This window comes from Pongo pygmaeus, chromosome 18 (assembly GCF_028885625.2).
Source record: "Pongo pygmaeus isolate AG05252 chromosome 18, NHGRI_mPonPyg2-v2.0_pri, whole genome shotgun sequence".
Classification (NCBI taxonomy): domain Eukaryota; kingdom Metazoa; phylum Chordata; class Mammalia; order Primates; family Hominidae; genus Pongo; species Pongo pygmaeus.
This window is the reverse complement of record NC_072391.2, coordinates 32,069,031-32,087,988: the sequence shown is the minus strand read 5'-3', so window position 1 is coordinate 32,087,988 and position 18,958 is coordinate 32,069,031. Positions and strand designations below refer to the sequence as shown.

At 50.1% G+C, this 18,958-nt stretch overlaps 1 protein-coding gene across 2 annotated transcripts; it reads left to right on the top strand.

Moving 5' to 3' along the window:
- Positions 1-680: 680 nt before the first annotated feature.
- On the top strand, positions 681-5,738 carry CD2BP2 (CD2 cytoplasmic tail binding protein 2). 2 transcript variants are annotated; one of them, XM_063654831.1, is made up of 8 exons: positions 681-828; positions 1,168-1,315; positions 1,823-1,926; positions 2,208-2,346; positions 2,472-2,629; positions 2,730-3,162; positions 3,243-3,349; positions 3,435-5,738. In XM_063654831.1, exons 3-8 carry the CDS (start codon positions 1,849-1,851, stop codon positions 3,543-3,545), a joined length of 1,026 nt encoding a protein of 341 aa, XP_063510901.1. In that variant the 5' UTR covers positions 681-828; positions 1,168-1,315; positions 1,823-1,848; the 3' UTR covers positions 3,546-5,738. The 2 variants fall into 2 exon arrangements, with proteins under 2 accessions (XP_063510901.1, XP_054309136.1); XM_054453161.2 differs by lacking the exon at positions 681-828 and having other exon boundaries at positions 1,158-1,315.
- The last annotated feature ends 13,220 nt before the right edge of the window (positions 5,739-18,958 follow it).

The window sequence follows — 18,958 nt, the reverse complement described above, 5'->3', positions numbered from 1 at the left end:
TCCACCTGGCAGTTCTCTAACAGGATGAGGCCCAGGGGTGCATGGTTGGTCTAGTGTTATAGGTAGAAGAGGAGGTTTCCTCGGAGGATGAAGCATCGGCGCTGGTAGCTGAAGTTTTGGGTCCCCTTTAGCAAGATGCCTTCCTGGTCTGGGGCCTGTATTCTGTAACCATGGAAGAAACTGAGCACGGACTTTCTGTGCAGTTTCATCGTGATCCAATATGGGAGGAAACCCCTAGGGAGAGAGAAGTGGCCCATCTAGTTGCCTGGGGGAAGAGTAGGGGAACTCTCATGCTGTCCTCGTCTGGCTCCAGCAGGTGCTGTCTGGGCACAGTCTTGGCTTAGGGGGATGCAGGCTCCGAGTGTCAAGAGCTAGGGGTCCCAGCACAGGGGCTGACCCCCGCTACCTCCCCAATTCCCCCTTCTGCTTGGGCCACATTCCGTTACCTGGGCAGGAGTTGCTAGGCCCTATTTGCTCAGGTGGGCTTCATGCTGCAGAAAGGCACTGTTGCCCTTTTCCAGGCCTACCTGAGAGCAGGGCACAAGGGGCTTCTGGCCTGGGTACTGGTGCCAATGCCACCTTTCCAGTGATAGCTCTCCCACTTCAGAAACCAGGAACTCGCCCAGGGTATGGGCGTGGGACAAATTACTTCCCCTGGGTCCTAAAGGGAGCTGTGTTCAGAAAGCGTCCCGAGAGCCGTCCAGGGGCCCCAGGCTGGCCATCGGGAGAGCCAGGCTTCCCCTCGGGGAGGGCAAGGCTGCACCTCTCAGACTAGGAGGGCTGACCACTGGACCATAGGAGTGGGAAGGCAGGATTTCTAAAGAGACGGTAGGGGCGCTGAGCCCTTAGCCCTGGGGGAAGGGTGACTTGAACCCAGGACAGGAAAACGGGGCAACAACCCACTGGCCCTGCTCGGACTTTGCCCCTCCATCCTGACCCTGGGCGGCCCTTTAGGCAGATGCGCTCCAGTTTTTCTCCAGAGCCTCTACTGCTTGAATGAGGGAATCGAAGCTACTTCCGGCCATTTCTCACGCCCAGTCAGAGTCTAAGCATTCTTAGGTTGCCTCTTCTCACTATTGTCCTCCCACGCTATGACGTCACTTCTGGCGGGAGAGAGGGTGGAGGCTTCTTCCCTCGCTCATTGCGTACTTCCGCCCGCTCTTCCAGTTAGTTCCCTAACCTGAGAGAAGCCACTTCCGGGCGTCCCGGGCGCCTTCCGCAGTCCTCTTCCGGGTGATGGCGGCCGGGTGCCCCGGATGTAGCCCTGGCGCAAGCATCTGTTCTTTTCTCCCCCTCGCCTCCCGCGGATTCCCAGGTGAGTGCGCGCGGGTGGGACCGCCCGAATCCCCGTGGCCCTCTAAGCTGTACACAGCCCGGGACAGTTGGGGCTCACCATACGGAATTGGGAGTTCGGAGCAGGGAGGAACGGGGTGACGAGAGCGCCAGGTCCTGGGTCTGCCCGGGCCGGGCGAGCTCCGAGAGAGCCCGGGTAGAGGGCGGGGGTCAGCCTGTGGAGCCGGTGGCGCGCAGACTGCGGGGGCTGGAGTTGGGGGCGGTCACGTGGTGAAGCCTGTCTCCTTTCGGCCAGGGTCGGGGGATCTAGAGGGTCGGCTCCTCCGTCCGCGCCCCGTTTAACTCGCGGATGCTAGACCCAAGTCCTGGAGGCTTTCTGGCTGCCAGCTTCCTTTTGGCCCCTGCTTTTGTGCTCCCTCCGCTCCCAAACTGTACCTGTCACAGACCAGGAAAAATGTTTGCTGTGCTGGGTCCTCTGGCGGCAAGTCCCCTCCTCACCCCATTCCCTTCCTCTGCATCCTTTCCTCAGCTTGAGAAACATCTCTTTGCCCCGTCATGCCAAAGAGGAAAGTGACCTTCCAAGGCGTGGGAGATGAGGAGGATGAGGATGAAATCATTGTCCCCAAGAAGAAGGTGAGGGGGCCAGACTGCTTTGTGTGGGGGAAAGAGGAGCTAGAAGCCTGAGGAGGAAGAAAGCTGGCGGGAGCGGGGCGGGGCGGGCAGGCAGAGAAAAGCCTAGTTTTTTCAGGTTCTCTGAGGAATGGGTTGGGAGTGTCTTCAGTGTGGGTCCTGAAATATTTGGGGAAGTAGTCGAGATCCTGAAATACTTGGGGAATATTTGGGTCCAGATCCGGAAGCATTTGGGGAAGTAGCCAGTAACCTGCATTTGTTGACTTCCTGGCTCGTGCTCACAGCTGGTGGACCCTGTGGCTGGGTCAGGGGGTCCTGGGAGCCGCTTCAAAGGCAAACACTCTTTGGATAGCGATGAGGAGGATGATGATGATGATGGGGGTTCCAGTAAATATGACATCTTGGCCTCAGAGGATGTAGAAGGTAAGCTGTACCCAAGAATACACTCTGCTGGAGAAACAAGTAGGGGCCTCTGGTGGTGTGGAGCGAGGGAGGCTCCGGTCTCTTTTTTCCATGCCTAGAAAAGGGCACCTGTGTCTTTGGTGCAGGTCAGGAGGCAGCCACACTCCCCAGCGAGGGGGGTGTTCGGATCACACCTTTTAACCTGCAGGAGGAGATGGAGGAAGGCCACTTTGATGCCGATGGCAACTACTTCCTGAACCGGGATGCTCAGATCCGAGACAGCTGGCTGGACAACATTGACTGGGTGCGGCCCAGGGGCTGGCGTGGCTGGGGCCTGGGAGTGGCAGATGCTGGGCCTGCTCCCGTGGCAGTTCGTGGGAAATCACTCCATCTTCCCATTACAGGTGAAGATCCGGGAGCGGCCACCTGGCCAGCGCCAGGCCTCAGACTCGGAGGAGGAGGACAGCTTGGGCCAGACCCCAATGAGTGCCCAAGCCCTCTTGGAGGGACTTTTGGAGCTCCTATTGCCTAGAGAGACAGTGGCTGGGGCACTGAGGCGTCTGGGGGCCCGAGGAGGAGGGAGAGGAAGCAAGGGGCCTGGGCGACCCAGTTCCCCTCAGCGCTTGGACCGGCTCTCCGGGTTGGCCGATCAGATGGTGGCCCGGGGCAACCTTGGCGTGTACCAGGAAACAAGGGAACGGTTGGCTATGCGTCTGAAGGGTTTGGGGTGTCAGACCCTAGGACCCCACAATCCCACACCCCCACCCTCCCTGGACATGTTCGCTGAGGAGGTGGCGGAGGAGGAACTGGAGACCCCAACCCTTACCCAGAGAGGAGGTGAGCTTGGAGGACAGAGGAGGGGGCAGTGGGTAGGAAGTGAGACACTGGAGGCCAAATGGCTTTGCCTGTTATTTTAGAAGCAGAGTCGCCGGGAGATGGTCTGGTGGATGTGATGTGGGAATATAAGTGGGAGAACACAGGGGATGCCGAGCTGTATGGGCCCTTCACCAGTGCCCAGATGCAGGTGAGCTGCTTTCTCCCTCTTTCTGCGTTGTCCCTGCTTCCCCCACTCTTGTCAGTCGTTCCCCAGCTCTGCCTTCTTCTTGCAGACCTGGGTGAGTGAAGGCTATTTCCCGGACGGTGTTTATTGCCGGAAGCTGGACCCCCCTGGTGGTCAGTTCTACAACTCCAAACGGATTGACTTTGACCTCTACACCTGAGCCTGCGGGGGTGCCAGTTTGGTGGGCCCTTCTTTCCTGGACTTTGTGGAGGAGGCACCAAGTGTCTCAGGCAGCGAGGAAATTGGAGGCCATTTTTCAGTCAGTTTCCCTTTCCCAATAAAAGCCTTTAGTTGTGTACTGGGGCCTTGGCTGTGCTGATGGCCAGAAGCCAGGGGCCTTCTCCACAGTCCCTTTGGACTTGTCTTGGTTCCTGAGTGCTCCCATGAAGATCCTCCTTGGAGGTGCCTGTCAGGTGTCCTGTGGCCTCCCTGTCTGGGCTCTGCTTGCCGTGTAAACACCCCCAACTGTGCTACTCTGTGCTCCTCTCCCAGGTTTCTTGTTCGATTTCTCTTAGGTCTTTGGCTTTCAGGACCTCAGATTCTTTGTCCTTGCAGCCACCAGAGGATAGAGCCCCAGAAGTGGAGCTTTTAGGCCCGGAAGGACCAGGGCATCGAGAAGACATTGGGACCCTGTTGGGGGTGAGCATGGAACCCTCTTACTTTCGCTCCACCCTCTCAAGCTCCTTAGATGCTGGGCAGAAGTGGGATGAGTGGCCCAAGACCGAGATCCCTAAGGTTCTGAGAGCCAGTGTCTTCCCTAATCTGGCTTTCCTCTATCCTTGCCGTCGTTCCCACAGCCCTTCAGTGAAGTGCAAACTCAGTGGCCAAGTGTGGGCCAAGCGTGCATTGTACTGGCACAGAGAGGGGCAGTGACTCACTGGAGGTCACAGGAATCAAAGGGCTGGCCCAGACCCAGTGGGCTTCTTTCCCAGACTTTTCTTGGCACAAAGCCTTTGCTGCCTGGTCTTTGAGGCCCTGCGGCCTACATTCTCTGGGTCCCACTATGTGCCTGGCACAGGGCTAGTGCCTTGAGGAAACTGAAGTAGTTGGATTGGTCCCCTTCCAGGAATTCAGAGTCTGGTGGCAGGGGCATGGGAGATAGACAGATATAATTGTATAGCCTGGGCCTGGCACCCTCCACCCCATGCCCCACCAGCATTGCCTTACGCCTCCCTTGCACCACGTTAGATGCTTTCTTCCGGTTTTCCACTCTGGCTGCCCCTTGGAGTCTCCTGGGGAGCTGTAATATCTCTTTGGAGATTCAGATTGAGTTGGTCTAGGTTGTGGCCCAGGCATTGGGTATTTCGGAAGCCCCCACGTGTTTTCAGCTTGCAGCCAGGCTGAGAGAGAGCCCCTGGGTCAGACCCCCATGGTTTAGGCACACCTAGCGGGAGGGGTGGCTCCTGGACCCCACTGTGGTTGTAGAGCTGAGCATGTGTGTGGCCTGTTAGTTGCGGGGGTCTGGGCACTGGAGCTGCAGGACACTTGGGATCCCAGGGCAGAAAGGGCCAGACGAGCAACTAGGAAAGACTTGGGGGCCAGGGCGTAGTGGGGTTACCTGACGCTCTTGTGAGGCCCATTCTAGTGCCTGCTCACTCCAAGAAGCCATCAGGGGTAAGATACCTTCCTTTAAACATCACTAAGAAAGAAGAGGCCTGCCAGTGACACAGTAAGATGCCATTGATCTAAAGATGCGTCGATTTCAAAAAGGTCCAGAAGTGGAAAGCAGGTGTTAGGGCTGCTGAGCTACAGGGTTCTCCTGTAGGCCCCAGGGATAGTCTCTCAGGGGTGCTGAGTGAGTGCGTGGTAAATGGATGGAGCTCAGGGGCGCCTCCTGCCAGTGTCCTCCAGGCACTCAAACCTAGCCCTTCCGAAGCCGACCTCACGTGACCTCACAGCCCCTCCTGAAGCCGCCTCACTGATGACGATGGTGGGTGGAATAACAGCCCCCAAAGATGTCCAGGTTTGGAACCCCAGGACCTCGGAAAGTGTTACCTTGCGTGGCAAAAGGGACCCGGCGCCTGTGCTTCAGTTCAGGATTTCATGGTGGGGAGATGACCGTGGATGGTTGAGGTGGGCCCTGAGTAATCATGGGGGCCCTTATAAGAGAAAGGGAGTCAGGAGGGTCTGCGAATGAAGCATGGAAGCTTCTGGCTGTGAAGATGGCAAGAAGGCCTGGGGCCAGGTGAAGAGGTGGCCCCTGGAGGAGCTGGAAAAGGCATTGGATTCTGCCCCAGAGCCTCCGTGGAGAGACAAAGCCGCACTGACACGACTTCAGCCTGGTGAAAACCATTTTGGACTCCTGACCTCTAGAACTGTAAGATAATAAATTGGTGTGGTTTTCAGCCTCTCAGTTTGTGGTAATTTGTTAACAGCCCCAATAGGAAACAATTACTCGTGCATCCAGGGGACACCTCATGAACCACCTGGTCTCACTAAGTTCTCCCTTCCTGTGACCACATTGCTATTTCAGGTCCTTGTCATCACTTATAAATGTGGCTGCCTCTTGCTAGGGTGGCCTTTATAGCACATCTGAAACAGCACTCCTTGGCTTTTTGTTTGTTTTGTTTTTAGAGACAGGGCTTTACTGTCACCCAGGTTGGAGTACAGTGGTGTGATCATAGCTCACTGCAGCCTTGAACTCCTGGGTTCAAGTGATCCTCCCACCTCAGCCTCCTAAGTAGCTGGGTCTACAGGAGTGTACCACTTCACCTGGCTCATTAAGAAACTTTTTTTTTTTACTGATAGGATCTTGCTATGTTGCCCAGGCTAGTCTCAAACTCCTGCACTCAACCAATCCTCCCAGATGAGCCTCCCAAAGTGCTGGGGTTACAGGTGTGGGCCACTGTGCCCAGCATGCCAGCATGCTTTTCTTTTTTAGTTGTATGTGTGTATATATGCAGTTTGTATGTATACAGTTTGTAAGAGAGAGAGATACATATATAAACATGAACTTTTTGTTTGAGTAAGCTTTTTTTGTTGTTGTTGTTGAGATGAATTTTGCTCTTGTTGGCAGGCTGGAGTGCAAATGGCACGATCTCAGCTCACTGCAACCTCTGCCTCCTGGGTTCAAGGGATTGTCATGCCTCAGTCTCCTGAGTAGCTGGGGCTACAAGCACCTGCCACCACGCTTCAGTACCCTGCAGTGGTTTTTTGTATATTCACAGGGTTGTGCAACCATCACCACAGTCTAATTTTAAAACCTTTTTTTCCTACCATGAAAGAAACCTGACCCATGAGTAGCCCCTCCCCGCTACTCCCCACCTTTCCTCAACCCCCAGCCCTGGCAACCACCCATCTACTTTCTGCCTCTAGATTTGCCTCTTCTGGGCATTGAAGATAAATGGAATCATATATGTGGTCTTCTGCGTCTGGCTTCTACTTGGCCCTATGCTTTCAAGTTCAACCATGTGGATATCTTCATCTATGTTTATTGTTTTTTTTTTTTTTTTGAGACGGAGTCTTGCTCTGTCACCCAGGCTGGAGTGCAGTGGCACGCTCTTGGCTCACTGCAACCTCTGTTTGCCGGGTTCAAGCGATTCTGCTTCAACCTCCCAAGTAGCTGGGATTACAGGCCTGTGCCACCACACCTAGCTAGTTTTTGTATTTTTAGTAGAGACTGGGTCTCACCATGTTGGCCAGGCTGGTCTCGAACCCCTGACCTCAGGTGATCTGCTCCCCTTGGCTTCTCAAAGTGCTGTGATTACAGGCGTGAACCACAGTGCCAAGTCCTTGTGTTTATTGTTGAATAACAGTGTATTGTGTGGATGTACAGTAATTACTACTAATTCAACTTCACTCTTTTTAAAAATTTTTCATACTAATTCAACTTGACACTTTTTTTTAATTTTTCTAGTTTTCCCCTAATGTCCTTTTCTGCTTCAGGATCCCTTGTGACACCACATTATATTTAGTTGTCACATCTACTTAGCTTCCTCAGCCTGACAGCTTCTCAGGCTTCACCTTTGTTGACCTTGACAGTTTCAAGGAGTGGTGATTTGTATTTTGTAGAATATTCCTTTTTTTTTTTTTGGCAGGTGCGGGGATGGAGTCTCTCTCTCTGTCACCCAGGCTGGAGTACAATGGTGCGATCTCTGCTCACTGCAACCTCCACCTCCCCGGTTCAAGTGATTCTCCTGCCTCAGCCTCCCAAGTTGCTGGGATTATAGGCGTGTGCCACCACGCCCGGCTAATTTTTGAATTTTTTGGAGAAATGGGGTTTCACCATGTTGGTCAGGCTGGTCTCAAACTCCTGACCTCAGGTGATCCACCCGCCTCGGCCTCCCAAAGTGCTGGGATTACAGGTGTGTGCCACTGCACCTGGCCTCAGAATATTCTTTTTAAAACAACTTTTTAAATTTAAAAAAAAAAAAAAAAATATATATATATATATATATATATATATACTTTTTTTTTTTTTTTTTTTTTTTTCTAGAGACAAGGTCTCACTATGTTGCCCAGGCTGTTCTTGAACTCCCAGGCTCAAGCGATCCTCTCGCCTCAGCCTCCTACAGTGCTGAGATTACAGGTGTGAGCCTCCACACCCAGTTGAATATTCCTAAAATTTGGGTTTGTCTGATCCTTTTTCTCATGAATAGGCTTGGGTTATGGAGTTTAGGGAGGAAGACCACAGAGGTGAAGTTCTTTGCTTCTCACTTAAAACTTTTTTTTTGAGACCGGGTCTTGCTCTGTCAAGCCGGGCACCCTTGGGGGTATGCTTCACAGGGGAGGGTTCAGTGGCCCCTGGCCACCTACACCCCCTGCGGTGGGCCACCCCTGCCATCTCCAGTTGGCCGCTGCAGGTGGCTGCAACCTTGTCCCCGCTAGGCCCCTGTTCCCCGGGAGGCTTCTCTGTCCCTTTGTGTAAGATCCCAGCTTCCCAGCTGCCCATGCAGATGTGGCACATGACCTGCCTGTAAAAGTCAGCAGCAGGCGCTGGCAGCCTCTGGTTTCCCTGTTCTTATTTATTTGTATTTATTTTTTGTTTGTTTGTTTATTTATTTATTGAGATAGAGTTTCGCTCTTGTTGCCCAGGCTGGAGTGCAGTGGCGTGATCTCGGCTCACTGCAACTTCCACCTCCCGGGTTCAAGCAATTCTCCTTCAGCCTCCTGAGTAACTCGGATTACAGGCACCCGCCACCATGCCCAGCAAATTTTTGTAGTTTTAGTAGAGATGGGGTTTCGCCATGTTGGTCAGGGTGGTCTCAAGCTCCTGACCTCAAGTGATTCACCTGCCTTGGCCTCCCAAAGTGCTGGGATTACAGGTGTGAGCCACCGCGCTCTGCCATTTAGTTTTAGAGATAGCGTCTTGCTGTGTCTCCCAGGCTGGAGTGCAGTGGTGCGATCATAGCCCACTGCAGGCTGGACCTCCCGAGCTCAAGTGATCCTCCCACTTCAGCCCTTTTATTTTTATTTTTTATAGACATGGGGTCTCACTATGTTGACCAGGCTGATCTCAAACTCCTGGCCTCAAATGATCCTCCTGCCTGGGTCTCCCAAAGTGTTGGGATTACAGGCATGAGCTCCCGTGCCCAGCCCAGTTTCTCCATTCTGATGCCATCATACTTGCTCTTACTTTCCTGATGCCCCACCCATCCCTATTCCCTCCCCATACAGCTGCCTTGCAGCTCTTGGTGGCTTCAGACCTTATAGCTCCAGTACACTCTTTGGGACACATTTTTCTGTCTTGAACACTTCACATTCCTTTGGATACAATGTGGGCATTTGCCCTCTGGCCTCAGACATTGAGGCCTGTTACCTGGCCCAGGCTTCCCAGGCTTACACACTAAGCCTGTTCTCTGCCAGGCATGTAATCTCAGCTGAGGTGGGCAGCTAGCTTGAGCCCAGGAGTTTGAGACCAGCTGGGCAATATAGCAAGACTCCATCTCTACACACACAAAAAGTGTATATATATATATACTTGTATGTATACATATATACATCCTCTGTTTGACAGAGGAAGAAGAGGGTGTTTGGCATTTATTAGGGACCTAAATAAGTTCAGAATATTATGTTTAATCTCCTTGACTTCCTATTTAGTTACGTATCTCTCCTACTTTGCTGATGAGAAAAGCGAGGCTCAGAGAGGTGACATTCAACGTCAGATAGCCTGAGGGTGGTAAAGCCAGGATTTTAACCCAGGTCTGTGGGACTCTAAAGTCCAGTCAAAATTTTTGGTCAAGTGTCTGCTCATATTTTTTGCCTGTTTTAAAAACTGAATTGTTTGTCTTCTGATTGACTTGAAAGAGACCTTGATCATTATATCAGATAATGAGTCCTTTGTCAGATTCTGTTTTGTGAATATTTTCTTGATCTATGACTTGTCTTTTTTTTTTTTTCCCCCGTCATTATCTTTTGAAGAACAAAAGTTTTAAATCTGGTTAAAATTTAATTTGCTGATTTTTTTTGCGACAGAATCTTGCTCTGTCTCCCAGGCTGGGGTGCAGCGGTGCAATCTCACCTCGGTGCAACCTCTGCCTCCTGGGTTCAAGCAATTCTCCTGCCTGAGCTTCCCAAGTAGCTGGCATTAGAGGCGCACATCACCATGCCTGGCTAATTTTTGTATTTTTAGTAGAGATGGAGGAGATGGGGTTTCACCATGTTGGCCAGGCTGATCTTTTTTTTTTTTTTTTTTTTTTTTTTTGAGACAGGGTCTCACTATGTGGTCTAGGCTGGAGTGCAGTGGCACAATCTCGGCTCACTGCAACCTCTGCCATCTGGGTTCAAGGAATTCTTGTGCCTCAGCCTCCTGAGTAGCTGGGACTGCAGGCTGCCACACCCAGCTAATTTTTGTATTTTTAGTAGAGAAGGGGTTTCACCATGTTGGCCAGGCTGGTCTCGAACTCCTGACCTCAAGTGATTGGCCCACTTCAGCCTCCCAAAGTGCTGGAATTACAGGCGTGAGTCGCCGCACCTGGCTTAATTTGTTGATTAAAAAAAAATCATTTGTGCTTTTTGTGTCCTATTTAAGAAATCTTTGAGCCAGGTATAGTGGCTCATGCCTGTAATTCCAGCATTTTGGGAGGGTGAGGCAGGAGGCTCAATTGAGTCCAGGAGTTGGAGACCAGCCTAGGCAACATAGCAAGACCCTGTCTCTACAAACATTTAAAAAATTAGCCAGGCATGGTGGCTTGAGCCTGTAGTTCCAGCTACTCCAGAGGCTGAGGCAGGAGGATCCCTTGACCCTAGGTGTTTGAGGCTGCAGTGAGCTATGATTGTGCCACTGCACTCCATTCTGGGTGACAGACCAAGACTTTGTCTCTAAAGAAATGAAATAAAATAAAACAAAACAAAATAAAATGCATTTTAAAAATTAAAAAAAGAGCCAAGCACGGTGGCTCACGCCTGTAATCCCAGCACTTTGGGAGGCCTAGATGGGCAGATCACCTGAGGTCAGGAGTTCGAGACCAGCCTGGACAACATGGTGAAACCCCATCTCTACTAAAAATACAAAACTTAGCTGGGCATGGTGGCTCATGCCTGTAATTCCAGCTACTCGGGAGGCTGAGACAGGAGAATTGCTTGAACCTGGGAGGCGGAGGTTGCAGTGAGTTGAGATTGGGCCACTGCACTCCAGCCTGGGCAACAGAGCAAGACTCTGTTTCAAAAAAAAAAAAAAAAGAGCACTTCTGGGAGTGAAAAAGAAAAACCTTGCTCTTGATGCCTAGAGAGCTGTGCTAGTTCCAAAGATAAAGCTTTTACTTTAGGCACCGACCTCAAATTAATCTTGTAGGAAAGTTTTTTGTTTTGTTGTTGTTGTTGTTTGTTTGTTTTTTGAGACAGAGTTTTGCTCTTGTTGCCCAGGCTGGAGTGCAATGGGTGATTTTGGCTTACTGCAACCTCCGCCTCCCAGGTTCAAGGGATTCTCCTGCCTCAGCCTCCTGAGTAGCTGGGATTACAGGTGCCGGACACCATGCCTGGCTAATTTTTGTATTTTTAGTAGAGATGGGGTTTCACCATGTTGGTCAGGCTGGTCTCAAACTCCTGACCTCGTGATCTGCCCGCCTCGGCCTCCCAAAGTGCTGGGATTACAGGCATGAGCCACTGCACCCAGCCTTATTAATTATATTTAAGGCTATTCAAGTTTTCTTTTCTTTTCTTTTTTGAGACAGAATTTCACTCTGTTGCCCAGGCTGGAGTGCACCGGTGTGAACTTGGCTCACTGCAGCCTCCACCTCCCAGGTTCAAGTGAGTCTCGTGCCTCAGGCTCCCCAGTAGCTGGGACTACAGGCGCACATCACCACACCCAGCTAATTTTTGTAATTTTACTAGAGACGGGGTTTTGTCCTGTTTTCCAGGTTGGTCTCGCACTACTGCTGGTCTCATGTAATCCACCTGCCTCAGCCTCCTGGGATTAGCATTTTGGGAGGCCGAGGCGGATGGTTCACCTGAGGTCAGGAGTTCAAGACCAGCCTGTCCAACATGGTGAAACCCTATCTCTACTAAAAATACAAAAAATTAGCCAGGCACGGTGGCGGGCGCCTGCAATCCCCGCTAGTTGGGAGGCTGAGGCAAGAAAATCACTTGAACCTGGGAGGCAGAGGTTGCAGTGAGCCGAGACTGAACAATTGTACTTCAGCCTGGGTAACAAGAGCGAAACTCCATCTCAAACAAAACAAAACAAAAAGAGAAAAAAAAAACAAACCACAAAGTGCCAGGATTGCAGGTGTGAGCCACCGTGCCCGGCCTATTCAAGTTTTCTGTTTCTTCTTTTTTTTTTTTTTTTTTTTGAGACGGAGTCTCGCTCTGTCTGCCAGGCTGAAGTGCAGTGGTGCAATCTCGGCTCACTGCAAGCTCCGCCTCCCGGGTTCATGCCATTCTCCTGCCTCAGCCTCCCGAGTAGCTGGGACTACAGACGCCCGCCACCACGCCCTGCTAATTTTTTGTATTTTTAGTATAGACGGGGTTTCACCGTGTTAGCCAGGATGGTCTCAATCTTCTGACCTCGTGATCCGCTCGCCTCGCCTCCCAAAGTGCTGGGATTACAGGCGTGAGCCACCGTGCCCGGCCTTCTATTTCTTCTTGAGTGAGCTTTGGTGGTTTATTATTTTTAAGGAATTTGTCCATTTTGTCTATGTTGTTGAATTTACTGACATAAAGTTGTCCATGAAATTTCCATGAAAAATTTTACTGTTGATGGGTTCATTGTACTTTGAACGTGTCATTGGATTACCTTCTGGCATCTATTGTTTCAGATAAGAAGTCACTGAGCCACTGCTGGTCAGGTGCGGTGGCTCATGCCTGTAATCTCAGCACTTTGGGAGGCTGCGGCAGGAGGAGGATTGTTTGAGGCCAGAAGTTTGAGACCAGCCTGGGCAACATAGTGAGACCCCCATCTCTACAAAATAAAAGTTAAAAAAAGCCAGCTCCTTGTCAATATTGATGCTTCCCTACACATGAAGAGTTTTCTCAATTGCTGCTTCTATGATTTTCTCTTTGTCTTTGAACAGTTTACGATGTAGCTGGCTATGGATCTTTATTTATCCTTTGTGGCATTCACTGAGCTTCTTGGATGTGTAGATTACTGTATTTTTTTTTAAAATCAAATTTGGAAAGTTTTTGTTGCCATCATTTCATCAAATATTTTTTTCTGCCCCTCTTTCCTTTCCTCCTGGAACTCCTTATTTTTTATTTTTATTTTTTGTCTTTTTTTTTCTTCCTTTTTGTGGAGAACGGGGTCTCGCTATATTACCCAGGCGGGTCTCGAACTCCTGGGCTCAAGCTGTCCTCCCGTCTCTGCCTCCCTGAGAGCTGGGATTACAGGCGTGAGCCACCATGCCCGGCCTCCTCCTGGAACTCCTATATGCTTGTTGTGTCTCCCACAGGTCTCTCAGTCGTCTTCTTCTTCTTCTTCTTCTTCTTCCTCTTCTTCTTCTTCCTCTTGCTCTTCTTCCTCTTCCTCTTCTTCTTCCTCTTCTTCTTCTTCCTCTTCTTCCTCTTCCTCTTCTTCTTCCTCTTCTTCCTCTTCTTCTTCCTCTTCTTCTTCCTCTTCTTCCTCTTCTTCTTCCTCTTCTTCCTCTTCTTCCTCTTCTTCTTCCTCTTCCTCTTCTTTCTCTTCTTCTTCCTCTTCCTCCTCCTTCTTCTTCCTCTTCTTCTTTCTTCCTTCTTCCTCTTCCTCTTCCCCTCCTTCTCCTTCCTCTCCTCTTCTCCTCTTCTTCCTCTTTCCTCCTCCTCCTCCTCTTCTTTCTCCTCCTTTCCCTCCTCCTTCTTCTTTTTTCTCTCTTTTTTTTGGAGACAGGGTCTTGCTCTGTTGCTCAGGCTGGAGTGCAATGGTGAAATCTCAGCTCACTGCAACCTCCACCTCTTGGGTGGCCCTCCCACCACAGCCTCCTGAGTAGCTAGGACTACAGGTGTGCACCACCACTCCTGGATAATTTTTGTATTTTTTGTAGAGACAGGGATTCACCATGTTGGCCAGATTGGTCTCAAACTTCTGAGCTTAAGCAATCTACCCACCTCAGCCTTTCAAAGTGCTATTCATTTTTCTTTGCCTTTTCTCCTCTCTCTTTAGTTTGGATGGGATGATTGTTGTTCTTTCCTTTTCTTTTTTCTTTTGAGATGGAGTTTCGCTCTTGTTGCCCAGGCTGGAGTACAATGGCACCATCTCTGCTCACCGCAACCTCTGCCTTCCGGGTTCAAGTGATTCTCCTGCCTCAGCCTCCTGAGTAGCTGGGATTGCAGACATGCACCACCACGCCTGGCTAATTTTGTATTTTTAGTAGAGATGGCGTTTCACCATGTTGGTTAGGCTGGTCTCGAACTCCTGACCTTAGGTGATCCAACTGCCTCGGCCTCCCAAAGTGCTGGGATTACAGTAGTGAGCCACTGCACCAGCTCCCTGCTTTTTTTTTTTTGGTGACAGAGTCTTGCTTTGTTGCCCATGCTGGAGTGCAGTGCAGGGGTGCAATCTCAGCTCACTGAAACCTCCGCTTCCTGGGTTCAAGTGATCCTCCCACCGCACCCTCCTGAATAGCTGGGACTACAGGTACACACCACCATGCCTGGCCAATTTTTGTATTTTTTTTTTTTTTTTGAGATGAAGTCTTGCTCTTGTCCCCTAGGCTGGAGTGCAATGGCAAGATCTCAGCTCACTGCAACCTCCGCCTCCTGGGTTCAAGCGATTCTCCTGCCTCAGCCACCCGAGTAGCTGGGATTGCAGGTGCCCGCCACCACACCTGGCTAATTTGTGTATTTTTAGTAGAGATGGGGTTTCACCATATTGTCCAGGCTGGTCTCAAACTCCTGACCTCAGGTGATCTTCCTGCCTTGGCCTCGCGAAGTGCTGGGATTACAGGTGTAAGCCACTGCGCCTGGCCAATTTTTGTATTTTTTGTACGGACACAGTTTCACCATGTTGGCTAGGCTGGTCTCAAATTCCTGAGCTCAAGCAATCTGCCCACCTCAGCCTTCCAAAGTGCTATTCATTTTTCTTTGCCGTTTCTCCTCTCTCTTTTTTAGTTTGGATGGTTGTTTTTCTTTCCTTTCCTTTTTTTTTTTTTGAGACAAGGTCTTGCTCTGCTGCCTAGGCTAGAGTGCAGTGGTGCATTCATGGCTCACTGTAGCCTCAATCTTCTGTGCTCAAGCCATCCTCCCACCTCAGCCTCCCAAGTAGCTGAGACTACAGGTGTGCACCACCACACTTGGCTGAGCTTATTTATGTATTTTTTTTTTGTAGAGATGGGGTCTTGCTATGTTGCAGAAGCTGGTCTCGAACTCCTGGGCTCAAGGGATCCTCCTACCTCGGCCTCCCAAATCACTGGCATTACAGGCATGAGCCGCTGCACCTGGCCCAGCTTGGCTAGTTTCTGTTGATCTTCAAGTTCACCAGTTCTGTCTTCTGTCACCTCAAGTCTATTGTTAAGTTCCTATAGTGAATTTTTCATTTCAGTTACTGTTCTTTTCAACTCTGGAATTCCCTTCCCTTTTTCTTTTTTTATAACCAGTCAAGCCATATATATATATATATATATATATTTTTTTTTTTTTTTTCTTTTTGAGATGGAGTCTGCTCTGTTGCTCAGGCTGGAGTGCAGTGGCACGATCTCAGCTCACTGCAACCTCCGCCGGGTTCAAGCAATTTTCTGCCTCAGCCTCCCGAGTAACTAGGATTACAGGTGCCCACCACCATGCCTGGCTAATTTTTTTGTGTTTTTAGTTGAGACGGGGTTTCACCATCTTGTTCAGGCTGGCATTGAACTCCTGACCTCGTGATCCACCCACCTGGGCCTCCCAAAGTGCTGGCATTACAGGCATGAGCCACCGCGCCCAGCCTCTAGTCAAACCATATGTAAGTGTACAGTTCACTGGCATTAAGTACATTCACAATGTTATGCAACCCTCATAGCTATCCATTTGCAGAACTACTTTTTCATAATTTCAAACAGAAACTCTACCTATTAAACAATAACTCCCCATTCCCTCCTCTCCCCAGCTTCTGGTAACCTCTATTCTTCCTGTCTCTGAATTTTCCTACTCTAGGTACCTCATATAAGTGGAATCATACACTATTCGTCTTTTTGTGTCTGGTTTATTTCACTTAACATAATGTTTTCAAGGTTCATCCACTATTGTAGCATGTATTAGAATTTCATTCCTTTTTTAAAAAATAGTTTATGGCTGGGTGCAGCTCACACCTGTAGTCCCAGCACTTTGGAAGGCCGAGGCGGGAGGATCACCTGAGTCTAGGAATTCAAGATCAGCCTCGGCAACCCCCATCTTTACAAAAAAATATACACATTAGCTGAGCGTCATGGCACACACTTGTAGTCCCAGCTACCTGGGAGGCTGAGGTGGGAGGATCACCTGAGCCCGGGGAGGTTGAGGCTGCAGTGAGCTATGATTGTGCCACTACACCCCCGCCTGGTTGACAGCGAGACCTTGTCTCAAAACAATAAAATAAAATAATTTCTACCCCCTTATCAAGATTCTCTATTTTTTATTCATTGTCATCAAACTTTCCTTTTGAGTCTTTAAACATAGTTTACTTTAGTTCTGTGAATGTGTTTTTATTATTTTTTTATTTTAATTTTTAATTTTATTTATTTATTTATTTTTATTTTTATTTTTTTTTTGAGACGGAGTCTCACTCTGTCACCCAGGCTGGAGTGCAGTGGTGCGATCTCGGCTCACTGCAAGCTCCGCCTTCCGGGTTCATGCCATTCTCCCGCCTCAGCCTCCCGAGTAGCTGGGACTACAGGCGCCCGCCACCACGCCCGGCTAATTTTTTTTGTATTTTTAGTAGAGACGGGTTTTCACCGTGTTAGCCAGGATGGTCTTGATTTCCTGACCTCGTGATCTGCCCGCCTCCGTCTCCCAAAGTGTTGGCATTACAGGCGTGAGCCACTGCGCCTGGCTTATTTTATTTTATTTTTGAGACGAAGTCTCACTCTTGTCCCCCAGACTGGAGTGCAATGGCGCGATCTCGGCTCACTGCAACCTCTGCCTCCCGGGTTCAAGCGATTCTCTCCTGCCTTAGCCTCCTTAGTAGCTGGGATTACAAGCGCGTGCCACCATGCCTGGCTAATTTTTGTATTTTTAGTAGAGACGGGTTTTCACCATGTTGGTCAGGATGGTCTTGAACTCCTGACCTCATGATCCGCCTACCTTGGCCTCCCAAAGTGCTGGAATTACAGGTGTGAGCCACCGCGCCTGGCTTTTTTTATTTTTATTTTTCAGACGGAGTCACGCTCTGTTACCCAGGCTGGTGTGAAGTGGCACTATCTCAGTTCACTGCAGCCTCTGCCTCTCAGTTCAAGCAGTTCTCCTGCCTTAGCCTCCCGAGTAGCTGGAATTACAGACAGGCATGTGCCACCACGCCCAGCTAATTTTTTTTTTTTTTTTTTTGAGATGGAGTCTTGCTCTGTCACCCAGGCTGGAGTGCCCTGGCGTGATCTTGGCTCACTGCAAGCTCCGCCTCCTGGGTTCATGCCATTCTCCTGCGTCAGCCTCCTGAGCAGCTGGGACTACAGGTGCCCGCCACCACACCTGGCTAATTTTTTGTATTTTTAGTAGAGACAGGGCTTCACCATGTTAGCCAGGGTGGTCTCAATCTCATGACCTAGTGATCCGCCCGCCTCAGCCTCCCAAAGTGCTGGGATTACAGGCGTGAGTCACCGCATCTGGCCATGAATGTGTTAACAGCTGCTCAGTCTTTGTCTTGCTATATGCAACATCTGGGGATGGTCAGAGACTTTCCACTGCTTACATTTTTCCCCTTGCGTTTGAACTGGATTCTAATGCCCCCCAAAGGCGGTTGTTGTCATTGCTTTGTGTTTGTTTTATAATTTGCCATGGTGTGTGGCCACTGGTGTCTCTGCCTCATTTTAAAAAATTCTTGTTTTTGTTTTCAAGTTTGAATTCCTAGGAATATCCCTGTGTCTGTCTAGCCTTAGGTTAGCCAGATAGACGCTGGGCGCAGTCACCTTGAGCCAAGGAGAATTTTGTCCTCTGCCAGTGGATCTGGGTGTGGGTGGAAGAGCACAAAGTTCAGGCTGTTTTTCAGTCTGCCAGGCCTGGCCCTTTGGGATCTTTTCTGTGCTTGCAGCCTTAGGGTCAGCCTAGAGCGTATGGGTAGCTTGGGCTGTCTCTGCTTTCTGCTGCAAATGGAACTAATATGTGTGCCCCAATTGCAAATACATCAGGTTCCTACTCGCTTGCCACTAAGATTGTCACTTGCACTGACATTGCTGGGCATGGGTATCGTCCGCTTCTCCCAATCAAGTGAGCTCCCTTCGGCAGTAAAGATGCCAGACCTTAAAGTGTGCCCACCGTGGCAGAACCTCTGCAGCTACCCAGCTGGGAATGGGGAGAGGGGGAGCCCTCCTGGCAAGAACACCACAGACCCCCACTGTTCTCACTCAGAGGTGAGCAGTTTTCAAGCATATGTATATGCCTCTCAGATTGCTATAGGTCTTTCTTTGTTTTTCTAAAATGTAATTACTTTTGTGTGTGTGTGTGTGTGTGGAGACAGGGTCTCACTACGTTGCCCAGGCTGGTCTCAAACTCCTGGCCTCAAGCGATCCTCCTGCCTTGGCCTCCCAAAGTGCTGGGATCACAGGTGTGCACCCCACGCCTGGCCTAAGGGCTTTCTTTTCACCTTTGTTAGTCATGACCAGAATTGCCCCTAGTCTGGTTAATTTGGCCCCAAAAACTGAGCAGCCTGCTTCTGAGTCCTCTACAGGATGCCTCTGTGCTCGGTGGTCTTTCTTTCTTTCTTTTTTTTTTTTTGAGACGGAGTCTCACTCTGTCGCCCAGGCTGGAGTGCAGTGGCATGATCTCAGCTCACTGCAACCTCCGCCTCCTGGGTTCAAGCAATTCTCCTGCCTCAGTCTCTCGAGTAGCTGGGACTACAAGTGTGTACCACCACACCTGGCTAATTTTTTTTTTTTTTTTGTATTTTCAGTAGAGACGGGGTTTTGCCACATTGGACAGGCTGGTCTCGAACTCCTGACCTTGTGATCACCCGCCTCGGCCTCCCAAAGTGTTGGGATTACAGGTGTGAGCCACCGTGCCCGGCCAAGCGAAGGGAAAAATGCATTATCATGAAATGTCTGAAATCGCAATGGGAAGAAAACA